This window comes from Onychostoma macrolepis, chromosome 16 (genome assembly GCF_012432095.1).
Source record: "Onychostoma macrolepis isolate SWU-2019 chromosome 16, ASM1243209v1, whole genome shotgun sequence".
Lineage (NCBI taxonomy): Eukaryota > Metazoa > Chordata > Actinopteri > Cypriniformes > Cyprinidae > Onychostoma > Onychostoma macrolepis.
The window spans coordinates 12,809,435-12,831,028 of NC_081170.1; the positions used below are offsets into that span (position 1 = coordinate 12,809,435).

Genomic DNA, 21,594 nt, shown 5'->3' on the forward strand with positions numbered 1-21,594 from the left:
GTTTCCTTGCTTCGTTGTTTTTAACATTACTTTATGTTTGTGTGATTATGCACTTAGAAGCTGCAGGGTCGCCATTCGTCCACTTCTCATGATGAGAGAGGTGCAGATTTGGTTTCTAGCCGACAAGAGGAGGAGCTCTGTGTGGCTGGGCGTGGCCTGGCCAGTTGCCGGGCGGATACGCTGGGCAGCCAATCAGACTGCAGCGAGAAGGATTCCAACCTGCAGGACAGCAGTAACGATGCGGACAGCGAGGCCTCAGAGAGCGAATGGTCACCACGAATCTCATCTGTGTCCACTCACAGTAGCACATCAGATAAAGTCTCAACCACCACGACTTCAGCCTCAACACCACACAATCCAAGTCTAAAACCAAACCTGAGCCCGAGCCCCACTCCCTTAGCCTCCATTAGACCTCAGCAGGGCGGCGCTGTTGAGCAGCTTGTCAGCGCTGTGTCCAAGCTAGGCCTGGTGCACACTTCCACTGACACTCTACCTGTCAGTCACAGCCCAGAGGAACCGTCCGAGATCCGGGAGAGAGACCGTCAGCACCATCAAGGGGCCTTCCAAGCCCTCTGTCACAGCTACACCCCCAGCTCTAAAGAGTGCTCCGTACAGTCCTGCCTGCATCAATTCACCTCTGTTGAGCTGCTGATGGGCAACAACAAACTGCTCTGTGAGAACTGCACTGAGAGAAGGCAAAGACAGATGAAGAGGAGTGGTATGTATACTGACACATATGATATATGATATATATTTATTAGTTACATATACTGACCACTGCATAGTAAAGAAGAGTCGCTGAAAGATATACTACCTTTAATGAATACACTAACATTCAAAAGTTTGGGGTTGGTAGTATTATTATTTTTTTTATATATATTTTTTTTGCAATAAAAAAGCTACATATTTAGGCTAATCAAAGCTACATTTATTTTAATTTAAATTATTTATGTGTTTGTTTTTTATTTATGTTTTTTATCAAAAATGTCTCTGGAAATTGCTCATAAATCCATTTTGATCTGGCAATTTATGGACAAAGGATTTTACACACACTTTACAAAGAAATTTAATTACGGCCCAATGTGTCAAATTTAATTTTGTCTGAAATCATGCAGTAAGCATTTTACATTTGTAATGTTATTTTAGGAAGTTAAATATAAAACATTTAATATGCTTTAAATATAAAAATTAACTCTAAAAATGTTAAAAAATTTTAACCTTGCTGTGTGTATGCCATCCTTCCTTATAGCCACCATGTTAAGCATTGCGATTTCTTTGTCAATTTCTGCTTATTTATTCATTAAAATTTATTCGACTTCATAAAAAATGACTTTATGCTGTCCAGAGTAGTTTTTTTTTTTTTGGAGCTATTACAGAACACGGGTGTAAATCTTTACGTAGGAATAAATTAAATCAAAAGCATAAAATGCTATTTTTATGGCTGATCAGAAATACTGGCAAAAGTGTAGATCAGACTATGTTGTTTTTATGTATGTTTCAGATAAGAAGGCTGAGAAGGTGTACACCAGTGCCCGTAAACAGATGCTCATCTCGGCACTTCCTCCAGTGGTCACGCTTCACCTTAAACGATTTCACCAGGTCTGAATCCTCAGCATTCCTTACATTACATTACATTTACATTTAGTCATTTAGCAGACGCTTTTATCTAAAGCGACTTACAAATGAGGACAATGGAAGCAATCAAAATCAACAAAAGAGCAATGATATGCAAGTGCTATAACAAGTCTCAGTTCGCTTAACGCAGTACATGTAGCAAGGTTTGTTTTTGTTTTTAATTTTATAATAAATAAAAAGAAAACGGAGAATAGAAAAGAATAGAGCAAGGTAGTGTTAGAGGCCTTTTTTGCTTTTGTTAATTGTATAATAAATAAAAAGAAAACAAATAGAATACAAAAAGATTAGAAAAGCTAGTGTTTTTTTTGTTTTTTTTGAGAATAGAGTTAGAATAGAGAGAGCTAGAGTTAGAGGGTCAAATAAAGATGGAAGAGATGTGTTTTTAGCCAATTCTTGAAGATGGCTAAGGACTCAGCAGCTTGGATTGAGTTGGGCAGTTCATTCCACCAGGAGGGAACATTTAATTTAAAAGTCCGTGAAAGTGATTTTGTGCCTTTTAGGGATGGCACAATTAAGTGACGTTCACTTGCAGAACGTAAGCTTCTACAGGGCACAGAAGTCTGACGTAATGAATTTAGGTAAAGGGGTTACATTTATAACCTGCTTTCGTCATTTGGGTCGCAAAAGTACTTTTTGTGTAATTTCAGACAGTTTGTTACCTAGACACAACTCCTAGATGTATCATCACCATCAGGCATAAAATGTAAAGTTTAATTAATGAAATGGCCATTGTCATTTTCTGAACCTATTAACCAAGCATACTTTCCAGATAAAAGAAGAGCTCTGGGGGGAAATATATATATACACTGAACAAAATTATATAAGCAACACATTTTTCATGAGCTGAACTCTAAGACTTTTTCTATGTACACAAAAGGCCTATTTCTCTCAAATATTGTTCATAAATCTGTCTAAATCTGTGTTAGTGAGCACTTCTCCATCCACCTCACAGGTGTGGCATATCAAGATGCTGATTAGACAGCATGATTATTGCACAGGTGTGCCTTAGGCTGGCCACAATAAAAGGCCACTCTAAAATGTGCAGTTTTACTGTATTGGGGGGGGTCCGAAAACCAGTCAGTATCTGGTGTGACCACCATTTGCCTCACGCAGTGCAACACATCTCCTTCGCATAGAGTTGATCAGGTTGTTGATTGTGGCCTGTGGAATGTTGGTCCACTCCTCTTCAATGGCTGTGCGAAGTTGCTGGATATTGGCAGGAACTGGAACACGCTGTCGTATACAATGGGTGACATGTCCGGTGAGTATGCTGGCCATGCAAGATCTGGGATGTTTTCAGCTTCCAGGAATTGTGTACAGATCCTTGCAACATGGGGCCGAGCATTATCATGCTGTAACATGAGGTGATGGTCGTGCAATAGGCACAACAATAGGCCTCAGGATCTCGTAAATATGATCAATAAAATGCACCTGTGTTCGTTGTCCATAACATATGCCTGCCCATACCATAACCCCACCGCCACCATGGGCCACTCGATCCACAACATTGACATCAGCAAACCGCTCACCCACACAACGCCATATACGCTGTCTGCCATCTGCCCTGTACAGTGAAAACCGGGATTCATCCGTGAAGAGAACACCTCTCCAAAGTGCCAGACGCCATCGAATGTAAGCATTTGCCCACTCAAGTTGCTTACGACGACGAACTGCAGTCAGGTCGAGACCCCGATGAGGACGACGAGCATGCAGATGAGTTTCTGACAGTTTGTGCAGAAATTCTTTGGTTATGCAAACAGATTGTTGCAGCAGCTGGTCTCAGACGATCTTGGAGGTGAAGATACTGGATGTGGAGGTCCTGGGCTGGTGTGGTTACACGAGGTCTGCGGTTGTGAGGCCGGTTTGATGTACTGCCAAATTCTCAGAAACGTCTTTGGAGACTGCTCACGGGCAACATTTCTGGTGGACATTCCTGCAGTCAGCATGCCAATTGCACGCTCCCTCAAAACTTGTGACATCTATGGCATTGTACTGTGTGATAAAACTGCACATTTTAGAGTGGTCTAATCAGCATCTTGATATGCTACACCTGTGAGGTGGATGAAGTATCTCGGCAAAGGAGAAGTGGGGTTCCATGCAAGATCTCACCTCGTGGAGTTTCAATGATCATGAGAACGGTGAAGAATCAGCCCAGAACTACACGGGAGGATCTTGTCAATCAGTATGTTTACATGGACATCAATACTCCGATTTTAATACGATTAATACAATACTCTGATTAAGAGTCTACCATGTAAACAGAGATTTTTGATGACCTTAATCCGGCTAAAGTCATAATCGAAGTAAACACAAATCGAATTAAGACATGTGGAGTATTCCTATTTTAGTTGCATTATTGAAGTGCAGTACAGACATGTAAACACCTTAATCACACTATTACCGTCGTATGGGACTTTTCGCCGCATTTTGCGACAGGATACACACACGGCAGTGTTCAACCGTTTGACAGCGAATAAAAGAGCTTCAACACCGCCATCGTCTGTACGCACGTACAAATAATTAACTGCACTTGAAGCGTTCATAAAATAAAAAATGAAACACCCAAAACTGTATATGGCATCATCACGAAGACGAACTATGTTTATACGTGAAATTCTGGAGGAGACATCGGATGGCGTTGCGTGGTGACGTAATGACGCATTCCATTAATCGATCTATGTACTATATCATGTAAAACGGGAACATGAAAGGATTATTCTAAAAGCAACTCATGTAAACACCTTAATCATAATATTGTCTTATTCAGAATAAGGTAAATAATTGGATTACTGATGTCCATGTAAATGTAGTCATTGATCTCAAGGCAGCTGGGACCATAGTCACCAAGAAAACAATTGGTAACGCACTACGCCGTGAAGGACTGAAATCCTGCAGCGCCTGCAAGGTCCCCCTGCTCAAGAAAGCACATGTACAGCCCGTCTGAAGTTTGCCAATGATTCAGAGGAGAACTGGGTGAAAGTGTTGTTGTCAGATGAGACCAAAATCGAACTCTTTGGCATCAACTCAACTCGCCGTGTTTGGAGGAGGAGGAATGCTGCCTATGACCCCAAGAACACCACCCCCACCGTCAAACATGGAGGTGGAAACATTATGCTTTGGTGTGTTTTTCTGCTAAGCGGACAGGACAACTGCACCACATCAAAGGGACGATGGACGGTGCCATCCTTGAAACCTTAATGACTTGGAGAGGATCTGTAAAGAGGAGTGGGACAAAATCCCTCCTGAGATGTGTGCAAACCTGGTGACCAGCTACAAGAAACGTCTGACCTCTGTGATTGCCAAAAAGGGTTTTGCCACTAAGTACTAGGTCATGTTTTGCGAAGGGGTCAAATACTTATTTGACTCATTAAAATGCAAATCAATTTATAACTTTTTTTGAAATGTTTTTCTGAATTTTTTTGTTTTGTTATTCTGTCTTTCACTATTCAAATAAACCTACCATTAAAATTATAGACTGATCATTTCTTTGTCAGTGGACAAACGTACAAAATCAGCAGGGGATCAAATAATTTTTTCCCCCCACTGATTGAGCTTTCTTTATCTTTGCAGGCTGGGATGAATCTGAGGAAAGTTAATAGACATGTGGATTTTCCTCTTTTGCTAGACCTGGCGCCTTTCTGCTCTGCCACTTGTAAGGTACTGATTAGAGTTATACATATCGGTAAAGACCAATGATTTATGAATCCGTATACAGTATTGATTCAGTATATGTGTGTGGCAGAACCTCGGGTCAGGAGAGCGTGTGCTGTACAGCTTGTACGGCATTGTGGAACACAGCGGATCAATGCGAGGTGGGCACTACGCAGCCTATGTGAAGGTCCGCACCCCCCAGCGTAAACCTGAGCAGCGCCGGAACCAGTCAGGTACAAATGCCGCCCAGGCAGCTTATAGTTTCCTTGTGCTTGTCAATGCATTTCTTTGCAGCTGGTTCTGAAAGGCCTGAAAAACCTTTGGGTAAACAAAGGGTTGTCTGTATCTCGGCATTGGACCACAACCTTGAGGATGCAGCCTGTTTAGTAAAGGCCAAGTGGGATTTGTTTGTTGTTGATGATCTATAGATGCGTTCTTCTCCACTCTACTCAAGGAGAGAGCATACCTTTCAGCAGTGTTTGGAACAGAGTGAAAAGTCCATGGAGAGCTGTGGTAGTTAACTGTTGCAGTGCACAAATTGAAGCTGAATTGTTGGTTATAATTAAGGCTACACAATCTCTAAAAGAGTGACTGAATGGAAGCATGGGCTGAAAATCTATTTCCTGTCTGTCACCATGCTTTTTTTCAGTCGCCTTTCAAGTGCTTTCATTTTTAGGACTGTTTAAAAGGCAAAAGTGCAAATGGTACGTCAAATCAGTTGGGATGTGTAAATAGTTCCTGTAGTATGAGGAGAATTGATTCTCACATAAAAAATATTGATCTTAGGTGTTCTGAACAAGTCATTTTTATTTATAGATCTATCACAAAAAGCTTTGAAATGGAGAAAAAAGTAGACCACTCTACAGGAGACCGAGAAACATCATGTGGTGTCATTTCATCTTTAATGAAGGCAAAGCTAAAGGTGGCATTTTATTAGAATAGGTTATTGATTGTGAGTTTGTCGTAATAAAAGGTTGTTTTAGTATTGATAGTGTTCTGTAATTTTTAATAATTGATAAATACAGTAATTGGATGTTTTGCAGTTAATGACTAAATTATTGATTTCAAATATGTTACATGGTTATAAATACTCAAAATCAAATAATCAAACAAAAATAGATTATTTTAGGAAAAGAATGCCTGATGAAGATTGAATACAATAAGGTTGCAGAACTAAAACATTGCGTTAAAATATGATTTGAAGGCAATTGCAGTGTGTAGGATTCATCTGTTTTTGTAAGATTATTTGCTTTTCTTTATTCCTACACACCTACTGTATGTGTAGGTGTGTGCATGTATATGTGTGTGTGTGTATATGTATACATATATACACACACACACTGCCACCACAACTCCTATAAATTAGTAATTAATACAGTCATGGCCAAAAATATCGGCACCCTTGGTAAATATGATTAAAGAAGGCTGTGAAAATTAATCTGCATTGTTAATCCTGTTGATCTTTTATTTAAAAAAATCACAAAAACCTAACCTTTCATTAGATAAGAATTTAAAATGGGGGGAAATATCATTATGAAATAAATGTTTTTCTCTAATACACATTGGCCACAATTAACGGCACACTTTTATTCAATACTTTTTGAAACCTCCATTTGCCAGTTTAACAGCTCTAAATTTTCTCCTATAATGCCTGATGAGGTTAGAGAACACCTGACAAGAGATCAGAGACCGTTCCTTCATCCAGAATCACTCCAGACCCTTTAGATTCCCAGCTCCATGTTGGTGCTTCTTCTCTTCAGTTCACCCGACTCATTTTCTATAGGGTTCAGGTCAGAGGACTGGAATGGCCAGCAGAAGCTTGGTTTTGTGCTCAGTGGCCCATCTTTGTGTTGTTTTTGAGGTTTGTGTTTGCATTATTATACGGTTGGAAGATCCAAACATGGACCATTATAAGATTTCTTACAGTGTCAGTCACTTTTTGATTTTTTTTATCTGTTGGTATTTGATAGAATCAGTGATGCCATGTGTCTAAACAAGATGTCCAGGACCTCCAGCAGAAATATAGGCCCACAACAAAAATACAGCAGTATATTTCATTGTACACGTTACTTTTTTTTTATCCCTGTGTTCACCAAACCCATCTTGAGTGTTTGCTGCTAAAAATCTAATTTTGTTTTTTAGTTTCATCTGACCATAGAAGCCAGTCCCATTTGAAGTTCCAGTCGTGTCTGATAACTGAATATGCTGGAGTTTGTTTTTGGATGAGCTGTTTCTGTGAAACAGGAAGCCATGGCTGGATAATTTCATGTTCATAATCACCCTGGAGTGCTCAAAATTGTGAATATGAATGGGAATATACTTCAGAGATATTTTATTCATAAGAATTTCTAGGGGTGCCAATAATTGTGTCCAACGTGTATTTGAGAAAAACATTTATTTCATAATGATATTTCCCCCCATTTTAAATTCTTATTATCCAATAAAAGGTTAGATTTTTGTGAATTTTTTTAATAAAAGATCAAAAGGATTAACAATGCTGATTAATTTTCACAGCCTTCTTTGATCATATTTACCAAGGGTGCTGATATTTTTGGCCATGACTGTATGTGTGTGTACATGTATGCATGTATGTATATATATATAAAATTTATAGGAGTTCTGGTGGCATTTCATGTGTATCCTAAAAATCAAAGAAAAAAATAAAATATTATAATTATTTTAAATACACATTAATTACACATTACTTTGATGCACATTTAATTTCAGTGTGTTTGTTAGTGTTTAGTTAAATACACAGCCATACATTTAAACCAGCCTTTATGATTTTTTTTTTTTTGTTGCATACAGTAATGTATTGTTTGTTGCATGCATTGTTTCACATATACAAAAGCCCTTGTTTTTTAAATAAATTTCCACTTAGTTGTAATTGACTAAAAATGCTGAAACTGATGACTATTAACACAATCTGGATGTTTTTGTGGATGTTCCTCTGAATACCAACATCTCTTTGTTTTTTAGGTTCCAGAGAGGCCAGCTCAGCCCCACAAGGTCAGTGGGTGTATGTTAGCGACACCAACGTACAGACTGTACCGGAATCCAGAGTGCTGAACTCTCAAGCTTATTTACTTTTCTATGAAGAACTCCTATAGATCCTGACAGGCGCGTGAATGCAAGATGATCCAGACGAATGCAAAAGGCAATATCAGCTCAGACAACAGCGAGCACTTACTGCATGACTATATCCCTGTATTTTAACATAGGAAAGATTCCATATACTAAAAGCTTTGTCTTATGGCTCATTCATTACTCAAGGTGATCTGAATTAAAAATGGGAGCCATTATTATTGATGTAAAATAATATTATGAGTTTAAGTTATTTATATTTTACAGCTAATATCTGAGCTTAACATTTATTTTTTTGGGGTGTTCATTTTGCAGGAGAAATTGCCAAAGAGTAATTTAGGATAAATATCTATAGAATATATGATATGAGAGGGAGGATTGTGCCAAAAGAGTCTATAACCTCTGTTGTGAAAGGGAAACTCAGCACAATATGCAGCTGTTGCTTGCAGAGCCGTTAAAACCCATCATATCCTGCACTGGCTCACACAAGCTAATCACACACACACACACACGCACATAGACACACGCAAACAACATGTCATCGTTTACTTGGAGACAATTTAATATTCACAAGGTTGCTTGACAACAATATAATAAATTGTAATTTGCTGATTTTCATTTATTTTTGTGCTAACACATTTAACTTTGGTTTGCTTGATCAATACTAATGTTTTTGAATGTAGTTTGATTCAAATTGTAAAAGTGGGCCCTCCTCTAAAGTTTTATGAATTTATAACTCGGATACTTTTCTCAATATCTAATGGTTAAGGAGTTGGTGCAATATTCCTGGACTTTGTCTAATTTTTCTATTTCAGAAATGAATATGAGTAGAAATTATTATTTCCCCTCAAGATTTTTGAAACTACATCAGTGCCTACGGTTTATGAGGGCTGAGATTGTTTTGCATGTCTTTAGCAAAGTATTCAATTCATACAGGAGTATAAAGAGAACGGTTTGTGTATATACTGATTAGAAATATACATAATTGTATGTAAAATATGAATCTTGTTCAATACTATTTATTCTGTTTACTGGGCAGATACTGTAACACCATAGATTTGTGTGGTGTATAAGGCTTCAGGGTTCCTCAAGCAGTTCTTTTGCTTGAATTTTGTGAACATAATCCAGTATAAATCATTTAAAATGATCATTTAAATACATTTAGTTGAAGAAAACCTTTGAGTGGGTTTGAAATTATTTAATTTCGTTATATTTGGGGTCTCTGGGTGCCTTGTCTCTCTTTCTCTTTCTGGAGATGTTGTCGGCCATTAGTATCCCCTGTCGCCACAAATCCCAGGATGCCATTTTCACTCTGTCCTCAGCTGAGATTCAGCGTGACGGGTGCAAAGGCGTGCTGTTTTAGACCATGTCGCTGACTGGTGAAGAGGAGGTGGGTGTGCAATCAGAAAAGGGCAACGTCCGAAACGATCGTGTCCTCCTGCCTTCCTCCTCTCCTCGTTCCGTGACATTCAAATCAAGACGGTTATCAGTTACAACAGAGTGTAAAAACACCAACAAGAGTGTGCAATCTTTGCAAAGCATGTCTATTTTTAAAGCAGGGCTCTCTTTCAGGGATGCTGTGCGAGTGATTTAATGTGAGTTAATGATTGGATGCGTTTCCCTCAGTCTGAAGTGACAGAGAAACCTGATATGAGGGACGGGTGGAGCTGATTTTGCTTTCAGAAGAACCCGTTGAATGTGAAGGGAGACATTCAGACATATCCGGGTGGAAAAGGGTTTTTGCTTTTCTTCATACCTTCAGGGCAGACATAACAAGTGGTTAGAGATGATGCTTGTTATCTTTTTTGACCCAGCTGTGTTTCTGGATTACTCTACAGCATGTAACCTCTTCTGTCACTCTTTCAAATGCAATTCTGTCTGTTTGGGGTGGCAGCGCAGTTTTACACGCGTCTGAGGCTGGGCAAATTATATTCCCCGTCACTGGACACCGCTAAAAGTGTATGAATCAGTATGATGAATAGGATATCAAAGGTCTACTTGTAATGGCCATTTCATTTCTTGGGTTTGAACCAGCCCTACTGTATGCATTTATCTGCTATTAAGTGTTGAAAATGCCAGAGAATGTCTGGTGTATTCAAATCTTTTGTGCTTTACAATTCTTGATTTGTTGAAGGTTTGTCTTTAAAATTCCTTCATTCCACACAAGCTTCAGTCGCAGTGTGGTATTGAATTGCTCACTGAAACAAAGACAATGTGGTTTGTCAGTAAATACCACAGCACTCTTGTCTTTGAGACTAAATTCAGAATTAGAAAAAAAAAAAAGCAAGCGGACAACCTAAAAGAAAAGTTTGTTACATTCTTATAACAATATGTCTGGTATGTTCATTTTCATGAGAACTGGTAAATTTAAGATGTTCATGTTTATTTAAACGGTCCACTGGTAAGATGATTCCATATATTTTCTAAATTAAAACAAGGCCTAAAACTACTTGTGTAATAATTAAAAAAAATCTCTCTTTATATATAAACCTATTTTATACTTATTAATACTTAACATAACTTTTAAGATAATAATAATAATCATTATCAATTGTTAAAAAAAAAAAAAAAAAAGAGATTCAGAAGAGTTGTTGTCAGCCAGGGGCTGGGTCCCACTGGAAATTATTATTGTTGTTATTATTATTTTAAAACAAACAAACAATAGAGTGGGGGAACTATGCTGTCACTTTGCAGGCTGATCGGCTGTTGGCATCACTGGTCCCCTCAACAAAACGCCAATAGGATTTTTTCATAGGTTTTTGGATTACTGCAAAAAATAAACTGTGTTCAACCATAGTTCATGAAACTTACACGTTTTTAAGATGATTTCAATCAAGATGTAAGCTGATAGAGTATTTCTTATTTTAATGTGTTTCCCCAACAACTGTCAAATTTGTATTATTATTTTATAAGTCTTAAAAGTCATGGTAATTTTTATCTATCTATCTATATATATATATATATATATTTTTTTTATATATATTTTTTTTCTAGTTAAGCTCAAAAACACTTTATTGGGTATAAATTGCCATTAGTGAGTGGGAAAAACAAATCAAATCCATAATTATGAACAAGAGAAGTCATCTAAATTCCTAACAAGTTCAGTCATTGAAACTTCTGGAGTTAGAATTTACATTAGGCCTAATACATTGCCATTTTCTTTAAATGCAACAGTTTGAAAACAAACACAGAAGTACCATAAATCTTTGACAATTGGGACTCTGCTGTCAAAAGGTTAAGAAGCATTGAATTGACCTAATATGCAGATTTTGTAAATGTAAAATTAACCTGCATAATATTTTACAATATTTTTTAAAAGGCTATTAGGCTAATAGTTCAGCGAATTTTGGTTATTCTTTCAGATTTTTAAGTTCCTACAGTGAAATCTGATTTTGAGATTATTAGATTTATTTAATAAATATATATGATAATAAAACGTGTTTATAATATCATCTTCACGTGCGTCGCAAGTCTCCAGTAGAGGGCCTGGGTTGTGAGGTCACTGTTGCTGGCATTGTTTCCGGGTCATCGTTTCATCGCCATTTTACTGGTGAGAATCGGAGAAGTGGAGAGGTAAGAGATCGCAACGTGTCTATAAATCTTCAAACAACTACTTCAGAGTCCTGCGCTTCTTATTCGCATCAGTTGCGGCGATCGCTGAAGTAGTACAATTTGTGCGTTTAAATCGAGAGAACAAAGTTTTAATAAGTATTGATATTGTAGACGCGCGGCCTAACGCTTGCATAGCTAAGTTAGCACTACGACGACGCTCATGTCCGTTTAATTCATGTCATAATTATATTCAGTGAAACACAGAAAGGTAAATGCACCGATATCCACTATAAAGCACTCAGCGTGCATTTTACGGATGCATGGACTATTTGGTTTTGCGGTAGTCTGCGCGAGACCAGTATTACTGTTGTGTGTCTCCGGAACTGCAGCTGTGCGGTTTAACGTTACGTTTCAGCTGTAGTGATCGACGATGAAAAAGCGGGGCTTGTTTTTCATGTTCTTATAATGAAACTGCTATTCAAAAGGCGTAAATGCTATATTTGCAGTAAGTGTTAATGTTGTGCAAGTAAAACATAAACATCTGAATGTGTATTTCGCAATGCTTCTGGCACAGGAATCACACGGTGAGAGATGTGGGACCAGGGAGGACAGCCCTGGCCTCAGTGGCCTCTGGGCTCACAGCAGCAGTGGATGCAGTCATTTCAACATCAGCAAGATCCAGGTTAGGCCGTTGTTCTTATCTAATTGAGCTTGCACATACTAATCACACAGTTCAGTTGTTTGAACTGCTCGGTTTGGTGCAGTGTTTGAGTTTCATGTGTGTTTTGCAGGTCAAGTGGACTGGGCTGCTCTAGCACAAGCATGGATTGCACAGAAAGAATCCACCGGAGGCGTTGCCGACCAGCAGGGGATTCAGCCCAACGGCCAAGAAATACAGAGCATGGAACCTCCAGCCCATAATAACCATGGTGCCTTTCCCGGCGATCATAATTTTGGCAGAGGTTGGCAACCAGGTAAGGCCAATTTTTTCAGTTTGACTGTGAGCGTTTTAAAGGCATATCATAATTAAGCTAGGCCTATGTGTTGTGCTGGAATGGTAGACTTCTCTGTGGTGTCGTATTCCGGACTTCTCCAATCCAGTCAATAACTGTGCGATATAACCAAGTCCTCACCCTTTTTCCTCGATTTATCCATTTCATTCAGACATGCTTCGTAATACGGAAGAAATGATCTGATGTGACTTTAAATCTTAAATAATTAGCCATTCGATCAATAGAAAGCAGAAGTAGCCCATTTCAAATATCTGAAGCAGAATTAAAGGAATAGTTTACCCATAAATGAAAATTTGCTGAAAATGTACTCACCCTATGGGCATCAAAGAAGTAATCATTAGAACAGATTTGGAGAAATTTAGCCTTTCATCACTTGTTCTACTATGGATCCTCTGCAGTGAATGGGTGCCGTCAGAATAAGAGTCCAACCAGCTAATAAATGGATTGATCGTCTGGAGTCATGTGGATTATTACATTCTTATAAGCTGTTTGGATGCTCATTCTAACGGCACCCATTCACTACAGAGGAGCCGTCGGTGAGCAAGTGATTTAGTGTTAAATGTCTCTGTTCTCATGAAGAAACAAACATTTATGATGGCCTGAAGAAATTCAGCAAATTTTCATTTTTGGATAAGGTACAACAGGTAAATGTGTGCTCGGCATGCTATAATTGCAATATGTAAAATTTTTTGTTTGGCTGTAATATTGAGAGGCAGTGTGTTGCCAAAGAACTTTAATACAACTGGTTTAATTCATCACCTGAGAACACATTTTCAGTTATTAAAATTGTTAATAGTTTTAGAATTCTTGTCATATAGTAAGTTCAAAGACTATTGCCACTGCTATTATTTTTGTTACTGTTGTTTTAGTTTATATTTTTATTTGGTATGTTGACTTTAAGACAAAAATTAAATCATTGTAAACATTATTTTGCAAGGGTATTAATTGAATTGATTGAGTGATGCAGTTGTTTTTGTAAATAAATCACCTGAGAACAAAACATCCTGAACAGTTGAGTTAAATTACCCAAATTGAAACTTTTAGTTTTTTTGCTTTCAGCCAAATGAAAACTTAAATTGTCAATTAATTATCATTTTCACGCATCACTAATCAACAGGCCTTTTGCATGCAATGTTTTTTTTTTTTTTTGGCTGATACACTTTGATGTAGTGTTGTCACGGTACCAAAATTTCAGTATTCGGTACCGATACCAGTCAAAATCCACGGTTCTCGGTACCAATTTCGGTACCACATGCTAATAAAAAAAAAAACACACTATTTTTAATAAAGTCAAACAAAAATAAAAATGTACAAAAATCAACGCCATTCTTTATACTTTATTTAAATTGTGTTTCAAGTTTTTCCGCAAGTAATAAAAGTATGAAAAACAGTAAACAAGTTTCACCCAAATTTAATTTGTCTTTTAATTAATTAAATTTAAACACATTGTATTGTTTTGGTAAATAAAGGGGATTTACTATTAAAATTAAAATATGGAAGAAATATTGTGACTTCTTTAAAAAATAAAATAATAAATAAATGAAAATAAATTATATATATATATATATATATATATATATATATATATATATATATATATATATATATATATATATATATATATATATATATATATATATATATATATATATATATATATATAAAATTATATTTCTGGCACAATGTCTTTAAGATGAACTTTTATTTTGACGGGTTGCCGTGAATACCTTTACATTTCTGTGTAGCTATATGATATGACGCTGGTTTTACTCAATGAATGGTGAAATGCTCGCGAGGGACTCTCAGAGCAGTTCTGTAGATGTTGTTTATGTATTTATGTCCTCATTGAGACGGCAGATGATGAATCACCGCGAGCATCAGGCGGCGCTTCAGTGTATGTAGTAAAAAGAAACCGGCGTCTCTGCCATTCATTCATTCACACAGAGACTCGCAGAACATGGATTCATATTTGAATCGACTTTTGCAGCTTAATATTTACAGATACTAGTTCACATCGCGATTTGATTTAAGTGCAATGACCTACTTTTGATTAATTCATCCAAACTTTGACAAATTCCGTGACATTCCGTGCTAAACTGTAAATTCCGTTTTTATAACTGGATTCCGAGATTCCGTCCGCGTTTTCTGCATCACAGAAATCATCGGGCCGTACGCGTCAAGAACCGGGTTGACCGGGTACTCGGTACCACCGGTACTTAAAAAAACCTGGTACCGTGACGTTTTCACTTTTTTAGTACCGAAGTACCGGGTCTTTTGACAACACTACTTTGATGCATGCTAAAGTAGGTAGGGCTGATGCATTTGTCAATTTGCTGTGGAACTTATTGTTTACTTGCAGTTTTTTACACAGTTTGTAAATTAGGACTGTATTTGCTGATTGTTTATAGAGTGGGGAATGCATGGCCAGCCTCCTCCTCCCCCTCCGGAACAAGCATGGATTCCTCCTGGACAAGGGCCGATGGATGTCGTCAACCCGTCGGAAGACAGTAACAGTCAAGATAGTTTGGAGTTTCCTGGAGACCCACACCGTGGAGGCTTTCCTCAAAACAGTCATGGGTTTGGGGGTCAGCCCGAGCCTTACCCTTTGGGCCCAGTTGGCGTCAATCAGTTTGATTATCAGGTACGATTACTTGAGTCTGGGTTATCAAAAGTTATTCCCAGTCTCCTAACTTCCCAGTTTTAGTCACATTTATTCCTGTTTCCTGTTAGCATGGAGCAGCGCCAACGGGGGCAGCATATGGACCACCCTCCACCGGCTTTCATGCACCTTATTGGCCCGAAGGACCACAGAACAGAAGAGACCGGCTCCCTGGCTTCAGACCAGAACGGCCCAGATCCCCCAATCAGATAGGAATTAAACCAGAGACGCCTACTCTTGGTGAGTATAAATGTTGATTAATATAGATGCATAGAAAAATTGCTGTTATAGAAGGATCACATTGTGATATTGTCTTGGTTCCTCGTCTAGATGCTGTTAAACGGAGGACTTTGCCTGCGTGGATTCGAGAAGGCCTTGAAAAGATGGACCGTGAGAAGCAGAAAAAGTTGGAGAAGGAGAGGATGGAGAAAGAGCGTGCTGAAATGGCAAATAATGAAAGAGATAGCGATATGGTAGAGGAGGAAGGTGATGGGCCTCGGTTGCCACGCAAGAGCAAATTTGTAAGCATCTTTTTCAGAATCAGTTTACACAGCAAAGGAATCTGCTGAGGTTACTTTGACAACTGTTGTCCCAGGGTTCGCTGACATGCACAAATGATCTTAATTCAAAGACCCCATGAAATGTCTTGATGAGCACAGTGTTCTCTCTCGTGTTGATGTATTTTAATTGGAGCATTTTAAAATATGTACACTACTGTTCAAAAGTTTGAGGTTAGTATGGTTTTTCTTTTTTTTGAAAAATACTTTTACTTCTCGAGGGCTGCGTTGAATTGGTCAAAAGCAACAGTAAATACTTTTACATTGTTACAAAAAAAAATTCAATTAAAAGCTGTTCTGTTGAACTTCCTATTGATAAAAAAAATCCTGAGGGGGAAAAAAAAAAGTATCAGTTTGTACAAAAATATTAAGCGGCACAATTGTTTTCAACGTTGATGATAATACGAACTTTTAAACGGTAGTGTATATCTGCTAAAAGATGGGGTTTTTGACAACTCATAGGTGTAATCTAGCACATGGGTGACTAACTGACATTGACTGAGCCACAAAACTCTGATTTCATGGAGCCTTTTAAATTTAGTTGCATTGCTTGTTAGCTGTTGCACACTAACACTAATAATTCCTCTCGGCGCTTATGTCATCCACAAGCGTATGGTCTCTGGTCCAATCACCTACTCCTCTTTAATTTAGGACAGTGATGATGAGGATGGTGAAGAAGATGGTGCTGGGGAGGATGGCGTATTGGGGAGAAGGTTGGAGTTTGGTGGTAGAAGTTCTCCTCCTGTTCAAGAAGACCAAAGTGAACCAGAAATGACAGAAGAGGAGAGAGAGTTTCAGTTGGTGTGTTCACACACAGTTTTGTCTCGGCATATATCTTCCCCACTTGTGACACATTTGTGTTTCTCAACCGGTCCTATTTGCTCCCTACAGATGCTGATGACTAAAACTCTTCTTACCGAAGTCCTCCTTGAAGTCACAAATGAGGAAATCGTCCTAGTGGCTAAAGAGGCTCATCGTAAAGCCACTAAAGGTCTGCTCCTGTTCCCTTCTGTCCGTGCAACTGTGCCTTCAAGTTTAATTCTGAGGAAGAGCCACATTTCCACAGAAATTAGACTTGGTTATGTTTTGACTGATAAATATGAAGCTGATGCATCATGGTAATACTTTATGATAAGCAAAAGTGCAATTCTTCATCGGCCATTCTCTGCTAATGCAACAGAAGACGAAAACCGCAGAGGGAGGGTGAAAATGGTCACATAGATGCAGTTAAATGCAATCTTACAAATGATTGCCAGTCAAATCTGTTCCTAGATTTACTTCCTGTAAAACAAAAGTACTTCCTCACGTCTATGTTTGCCAGACAGCTTCTCATTACGAAAAAAAAGTGACACTGCATTAGTACAGACTGGTTCTTTCCTCCTCCACTGTTTGCCTGTGTGTTGACGGACTTTGTGTGATAACCTTTTTCTTCTCTCCATCTTTTTTTATTTTTATTTTATTTTGCCAAAGGCAGCTCTTGTGAATAGTGCATATGTGTACCCTCATCTCTAGAGACTCTTGCCAATGCGAAAGTGGTGGCTGTATGTGTTTTAACATGTTGTTCCTGTTGTTGATGTGAATCAAAGCTCCTGCAAAACAGCTGGCACAGTCAAATGCACTGGCTTCTCTGACTGGTCTCGGTAAGTGTCTTTTACATTTTGGCCCGACGGGGGGGTTTGGGGGAATCTAATGAACTTTATTACAAGCTCAAGAGCTCAAGCACCAGATCTTCTCAATGGTTAGCTTCCAGCAACACAGATTATAAAAAGCATGCTTCGTTTATTGAGGTGGGCTTTAGTGAAGTATTATGTAGTCGAATGGGTGAGAACGAGGGACTGTTAGCGTGCGACTATGATTGCCATGCTCCTGCTGTCCGTTATAAGAGAGGGGCTTTGTTGCCGCAGGAGGGCTGGGTGAGTACGGCTCGGACGAGAGTGAGGATGAGGAGCGAAGCGCAAAGGGGTCGGACTCATCGGACACAGATGATGAGGAGCTGCTGCACCGCATTCGCCAGAAACAGGACGCCTTCCGTCGCAAAGAGAGGGAGCAGCAGCAGCTGCAGGAGAGGCTGGCACTGGAGGTACAGACTGTAAAAGGTGGGTGCTTCTAGAGAAAAGTGTGAACATTTTAATGACACATTTAATTTTTCAGTTTATCAGCAGAAATGGTTCTTATCAGAAAATACATTTTTATATATAAGCAAAAACACACACAATATGGACAAAAGTATTGGGACACCCCCTTCTTTAGAACAGAAAAGGACACTTCCAAAACTGTGGCAACAAAGATGGAAACATAATTCTTGTATTTAAAAATTGTATTTCCATCTCTGTTGCAGCAGTTTGAAAGTGTCTAAAATGACTGTACCCATATGTACAAGTCATTGCTGTTTAAGTTCTGCATTTAAAGTCACACCAGAGGTGTTCAGCTGGCTTTCTGCAGACCAGTCAAGTTCTTCCACACTGACTGAATCAGTCATTTCTTTTTGAACCTTGCCTTATACACAGAGGCATTGTCGTGTTAAAACAGAAAAGGGTCCTGTCCAAAGTGTCACAATAAAATTAGAAGCACACAATTCCCTAGAATATCATTACATGCTTAAACATTAAGATTTGTATTCTTGGAAATTACTAAAGTAGTTACAGCTGTTCATTAGAAGGGGGTGACCCAATACTTTTGCCCATATAAAATGTATATATATATATGTGTGTGTATATTATTATTTTTTTTACTTCAGTGACATAATGTGGTGATTTAATCAAATTAATCATACTTAAAATTTGGCTGAGAAATTACCATCAAAAGATCACTTAAAATGTCAATGTCATTATTGTGTTAAATGAGAAAAGCATCATATAGACATTACAAAAAATACCTTTGGAAGGAATATTTTATGTGATTTTTAACAATTTTTACACAAACATTTAATCCTCGTTCACACCAAGAACGATAGCTATATTAGCGTCCACACCAGCGAACGATATCATCCGTTTATTCTAAGCGCACACTCATCTGCTGCTTTAAATTCTCGAGCTCATGACAGTAAAATTGATTATTATTGGCTGTCAATATTTTTATCGTTCCATCAGCTGGAAAAAATCCTTCTGAAAGTGATTCCAACGGTATTGTTTCTCTGTGCCTTTATAGTTGTGGTGTGGACTCTGCTATTCTTCAATATTGAGAGGGGTTTTTTTTTTGTTTTTAGAACTATACCTTCATCGTTATCTTTATAGTTATTGTACTTGGTGTGAACGGGGCTTTAGGCTATTACGGCTATGATAATTTTTTAATAACAATTTTGATTTAAAAAATATTTATACTACTTTTTAAGTGCTATAATGTTTTTGTTATTAGTTTTAAAAGAAATGTATATTCAAACATTTATTCAACCTTATTGTAAAATGTTTGTACAGTACTTTTTCTTTGTGTGTGTTTTCAGAAGATTTGGCATCGGACAGAGTAAGCAGAGAGAGGGCAGGTTATGAGGAGGAGCAGACAGAGTCTAAACACAAGCAGGAAGTTAGGGAAAGGGAGGCGGAGCCCACATTAGAGCGACGCAGGTCACGTAGTGAGCCTGAGGTCAGTGAGGTCAGGCGGGCGAGCAAAGAGCTCACAGGGCGTAACGGAGGAAGTGCCAGCCCCTCACCAAGTGAGCAACGTAGCCACACCTCCACCTCCAGCTCTTCCAGCAGCCGGTCCTCTTCATCCTCCTCATCCTCAGCCTCCTCTCGCAGCTCCTCCCGCTCCTCGTCTCCCAGAAGGAAAAGGCGACGCAGCCGCTCTGCCTCTCGTGGGACTCGCAGGCGCAGCCGAAGTCGTAGCTCTCGCAGACGTCAGTCGGAGCGCGACAAGGCCAGAGACAGAAGGCGTAGCAGCCGTGCACGCAGCACCGATCGTTCTTCTCGTCACAGGAAGCGCAGCCATTCACGGCAGCGCAGGTCCAGCAGGGGCCGCAGGAGCAGGTCTAAGGCCAGTCGCAGCCGCAGCAGAGAGAGGCGGCGCAGCAGGGACCACAGGCGCAGCCGAAGTCGCAGTACGAGCCGCAGCAGGAGGAAACAGAAGGCCTCCAGCAAGGACAGGGAGAGAGACAGGAGGAAAGAGAGGAGCCGGAGCCATGAAAAGGATAAGAAGAAGAAAGAGAAAGATTTAGATAAAAAGAAAGACAAACAGAAGGGCAAGGAGAAAGAGGGCAGTTCAGTAAGGGACGAGGAAGACGATGCCAAATCGAGGCGGAAAAAGGAGAGCGACTCTCACAGTGAGAGGTTTTCCCGGCAAGACAGTAAATCTAGCAAAAAAGGCTCCGCCAAAGCTAGCAAGAAGTACTCGGATTCAGAGTCCAGCAGGAGCAGGTCCCCTTCCCCTGAGGTTAGCAAAGAGAAAAAGTCTAAGAAATCAAAACGTAGTCGATCAAGGTCAACGGAAAGGTCTCACAAGTCTGGTAAGAAGGCAAGCCGCAAACACAAGTCTAAGTCACGATCAAGGTAGTATTCATTTTCTTTCTACTTTTTTTATTGTTAAACTGTTTTAATTGTTTGTGTGTGTGAATGATCAATAGTATTTAGCATATCACAGCTGTTGCAATCCAAATTATCCTCAAGCTGACTTTAAATGAACGTGTTAAGTTTAAATTTGCAGTCACATAATGTTGAGTATGTAATAGCAGAATTGTGCACAAATGGTTGGACTGTACTTCCTAAGTGCTACTGAGATTGATGTCATTTCCCCCTTTTCTCATTCAGTGTTGATCCAACAGCTGTTTAAGGTGTGTGTATGAAGTTCTGGATGTGATCTGTACTTGTGATTGCACTAATAGTCTGTCCAATGTTTCTCTTGCAGGTCAACATCTCCCAGCCGCCGCAAGCGTTGAGGGGCATTCTGCCTCTGATCTGTGCACTTCTTTTAAAATTCCACGAGTTAACAGGCTTGTCTCATTATCGAGGCAACGTTGTAGGTGAACTCTCCACTCCAAACCCCCTCACTCCCCTCATTTTGTAAATATATGGTATTTTTAAGTGTTGTCTTCAAAACAGGAGATTTTGAATGATAGTTTCTTTTTTGCCTTGTATTATGCAAGACTAAGCGTTCAAGTAGTCAATAGAACCTTGAAACTGTAACATTTTAAAACCTAACACCAGAGGAAATAAATTCTCGTTTCATGTAAATTGTCCAATAAAACAAGAATGATTCTTTCTGTCTGACATGGCCTGCCTCTTTTGTTTTTAAAGCTTGCTGCTTGAAATGTGTGAGTGAAGACATGTTTATAATAGATTTAACTTTTTTTTTAAACCACATTAAGAGTTGTCTTTACACAAAAATGACAATTTTGATCACATACTCGTGGTCCATGAAACATGAGAAATATCCATCCACTATTTTCAATATCATGAAAGTGAATGGGGACATGGATGTCAAACTCCACAATGACCAAAAGCACCGTAAAGAC

The 21,594-nt window shown here is 38.9% G+C and overlaps 2 protein-coding genes across 7 annotated transcripts in view; both read left to right on the forward strand.

The window, feature by feature from the left end:
- usp45 (ubiquitin specific peptidase 45) overlaps positions 1-10,809 on the forward strand; it is a 37,099-nt gene extending 26,290 nt beyond the window's left edge. The window contains exons 14-19 of one of the 2 annotated variants that reach the window (XR_009266429.1): positions 58-718; positions 1,502-1,599; positions 5,206-5,292; positions 5,378-5,519; positions 6,103-6,208; positions 8,266-8,403. Coding sequence is in view for 1 of the 2 variants with exons in the window: in XM_058747245.1 (XP_058603228.1) it covers positions 58-718; positions 1,502-1,599; positions 5,206-5,292; positions 5,378-5,519; positions 8,266-8,396 (1,119 nt within the window). In the remaining variant the exon portion in view is untranslated. Of the gene's footprint in view, positions 1-57; positions 719-1,501; positions 1,600-5,205; positions 5,293-5,377; positions 5,520-6,102; positions 6,209-8,265 lie in introns of both variants that reach the window. The other variant, XM_058747245.1, reaches the window with a different exon arrangement.
- Positions 10,810-11,836: 1,027 nt separating this feature from the next.
- pnisr (PNN-interacting serine/arginine-rich protein) lies at positions 11,837-21,346 on the forward strand. Of its 5 annotated transcripts, XM_058746079.1 has the most exons (13): positions 11,837-11,943; positions 12,497-12,604; positions 12,714-12,896; positions 15,344-15,576; positions 15,666-15,834; positions 15,925-16,115; positions 16,803-16,952; positions 17,043-17,142; positions 17,738-17,791; positions 18,056-18,247; positions 19,591-20,632; positions 20,891-20,913; positions 20,988-21,346. In XM_058746079.1, the coding sequence occupies exons 2-12, from the start codon at positions 12,514-12,516 to the stop codon at positions 20,910-20,912; spliced, it is 2,427 nt and encodes an 808-aa protein (XP_058602062.1). In that variant the 5' UTR covers positions 11,837-11,943; positions 12,497-12,513; the 3' UTR covers position 20,913; positions 20,988-21,346. The 5 variants fall into 5 exon arrangements, with proteins under 5 accessions (XP_058602062.1, XP_058602061.1, XP_058602060.1 ...); XM_058746078.1 differs by having other exon boundaries at positions 20,891-21,346; XM_058746077.1 differs by lacking the exon at positions 20,891-20,913 and having other exon boundaries at positions 19,594-20,632.
- Positions 21,347-21,594: the final 248 nt, after the last annotated feature.

Coding starts and splice junctions, on each gene's coding strand:
- pnisr (XM_058746075.1), top strand. CDS start 12,514: ATGTGGGACCAGGGAGGACAGCCCTGGCCTCAGTGGCCTCTGGGCTCA. Junction 16,116..16,802: donor TGCCACGCAAGAGCAAATTT/GTAAGCATCTTT, acceptor TCTTTAATTTAG/GACAGTGATGATGAGGATGG. Junction 17,143..17,737: donor TCATCGTAAAGCCACTAAAG/GTCTGCTCCTGT, acceptor TGTGAATCAAAG/CTCCTGCAAAACAGCTGGCA.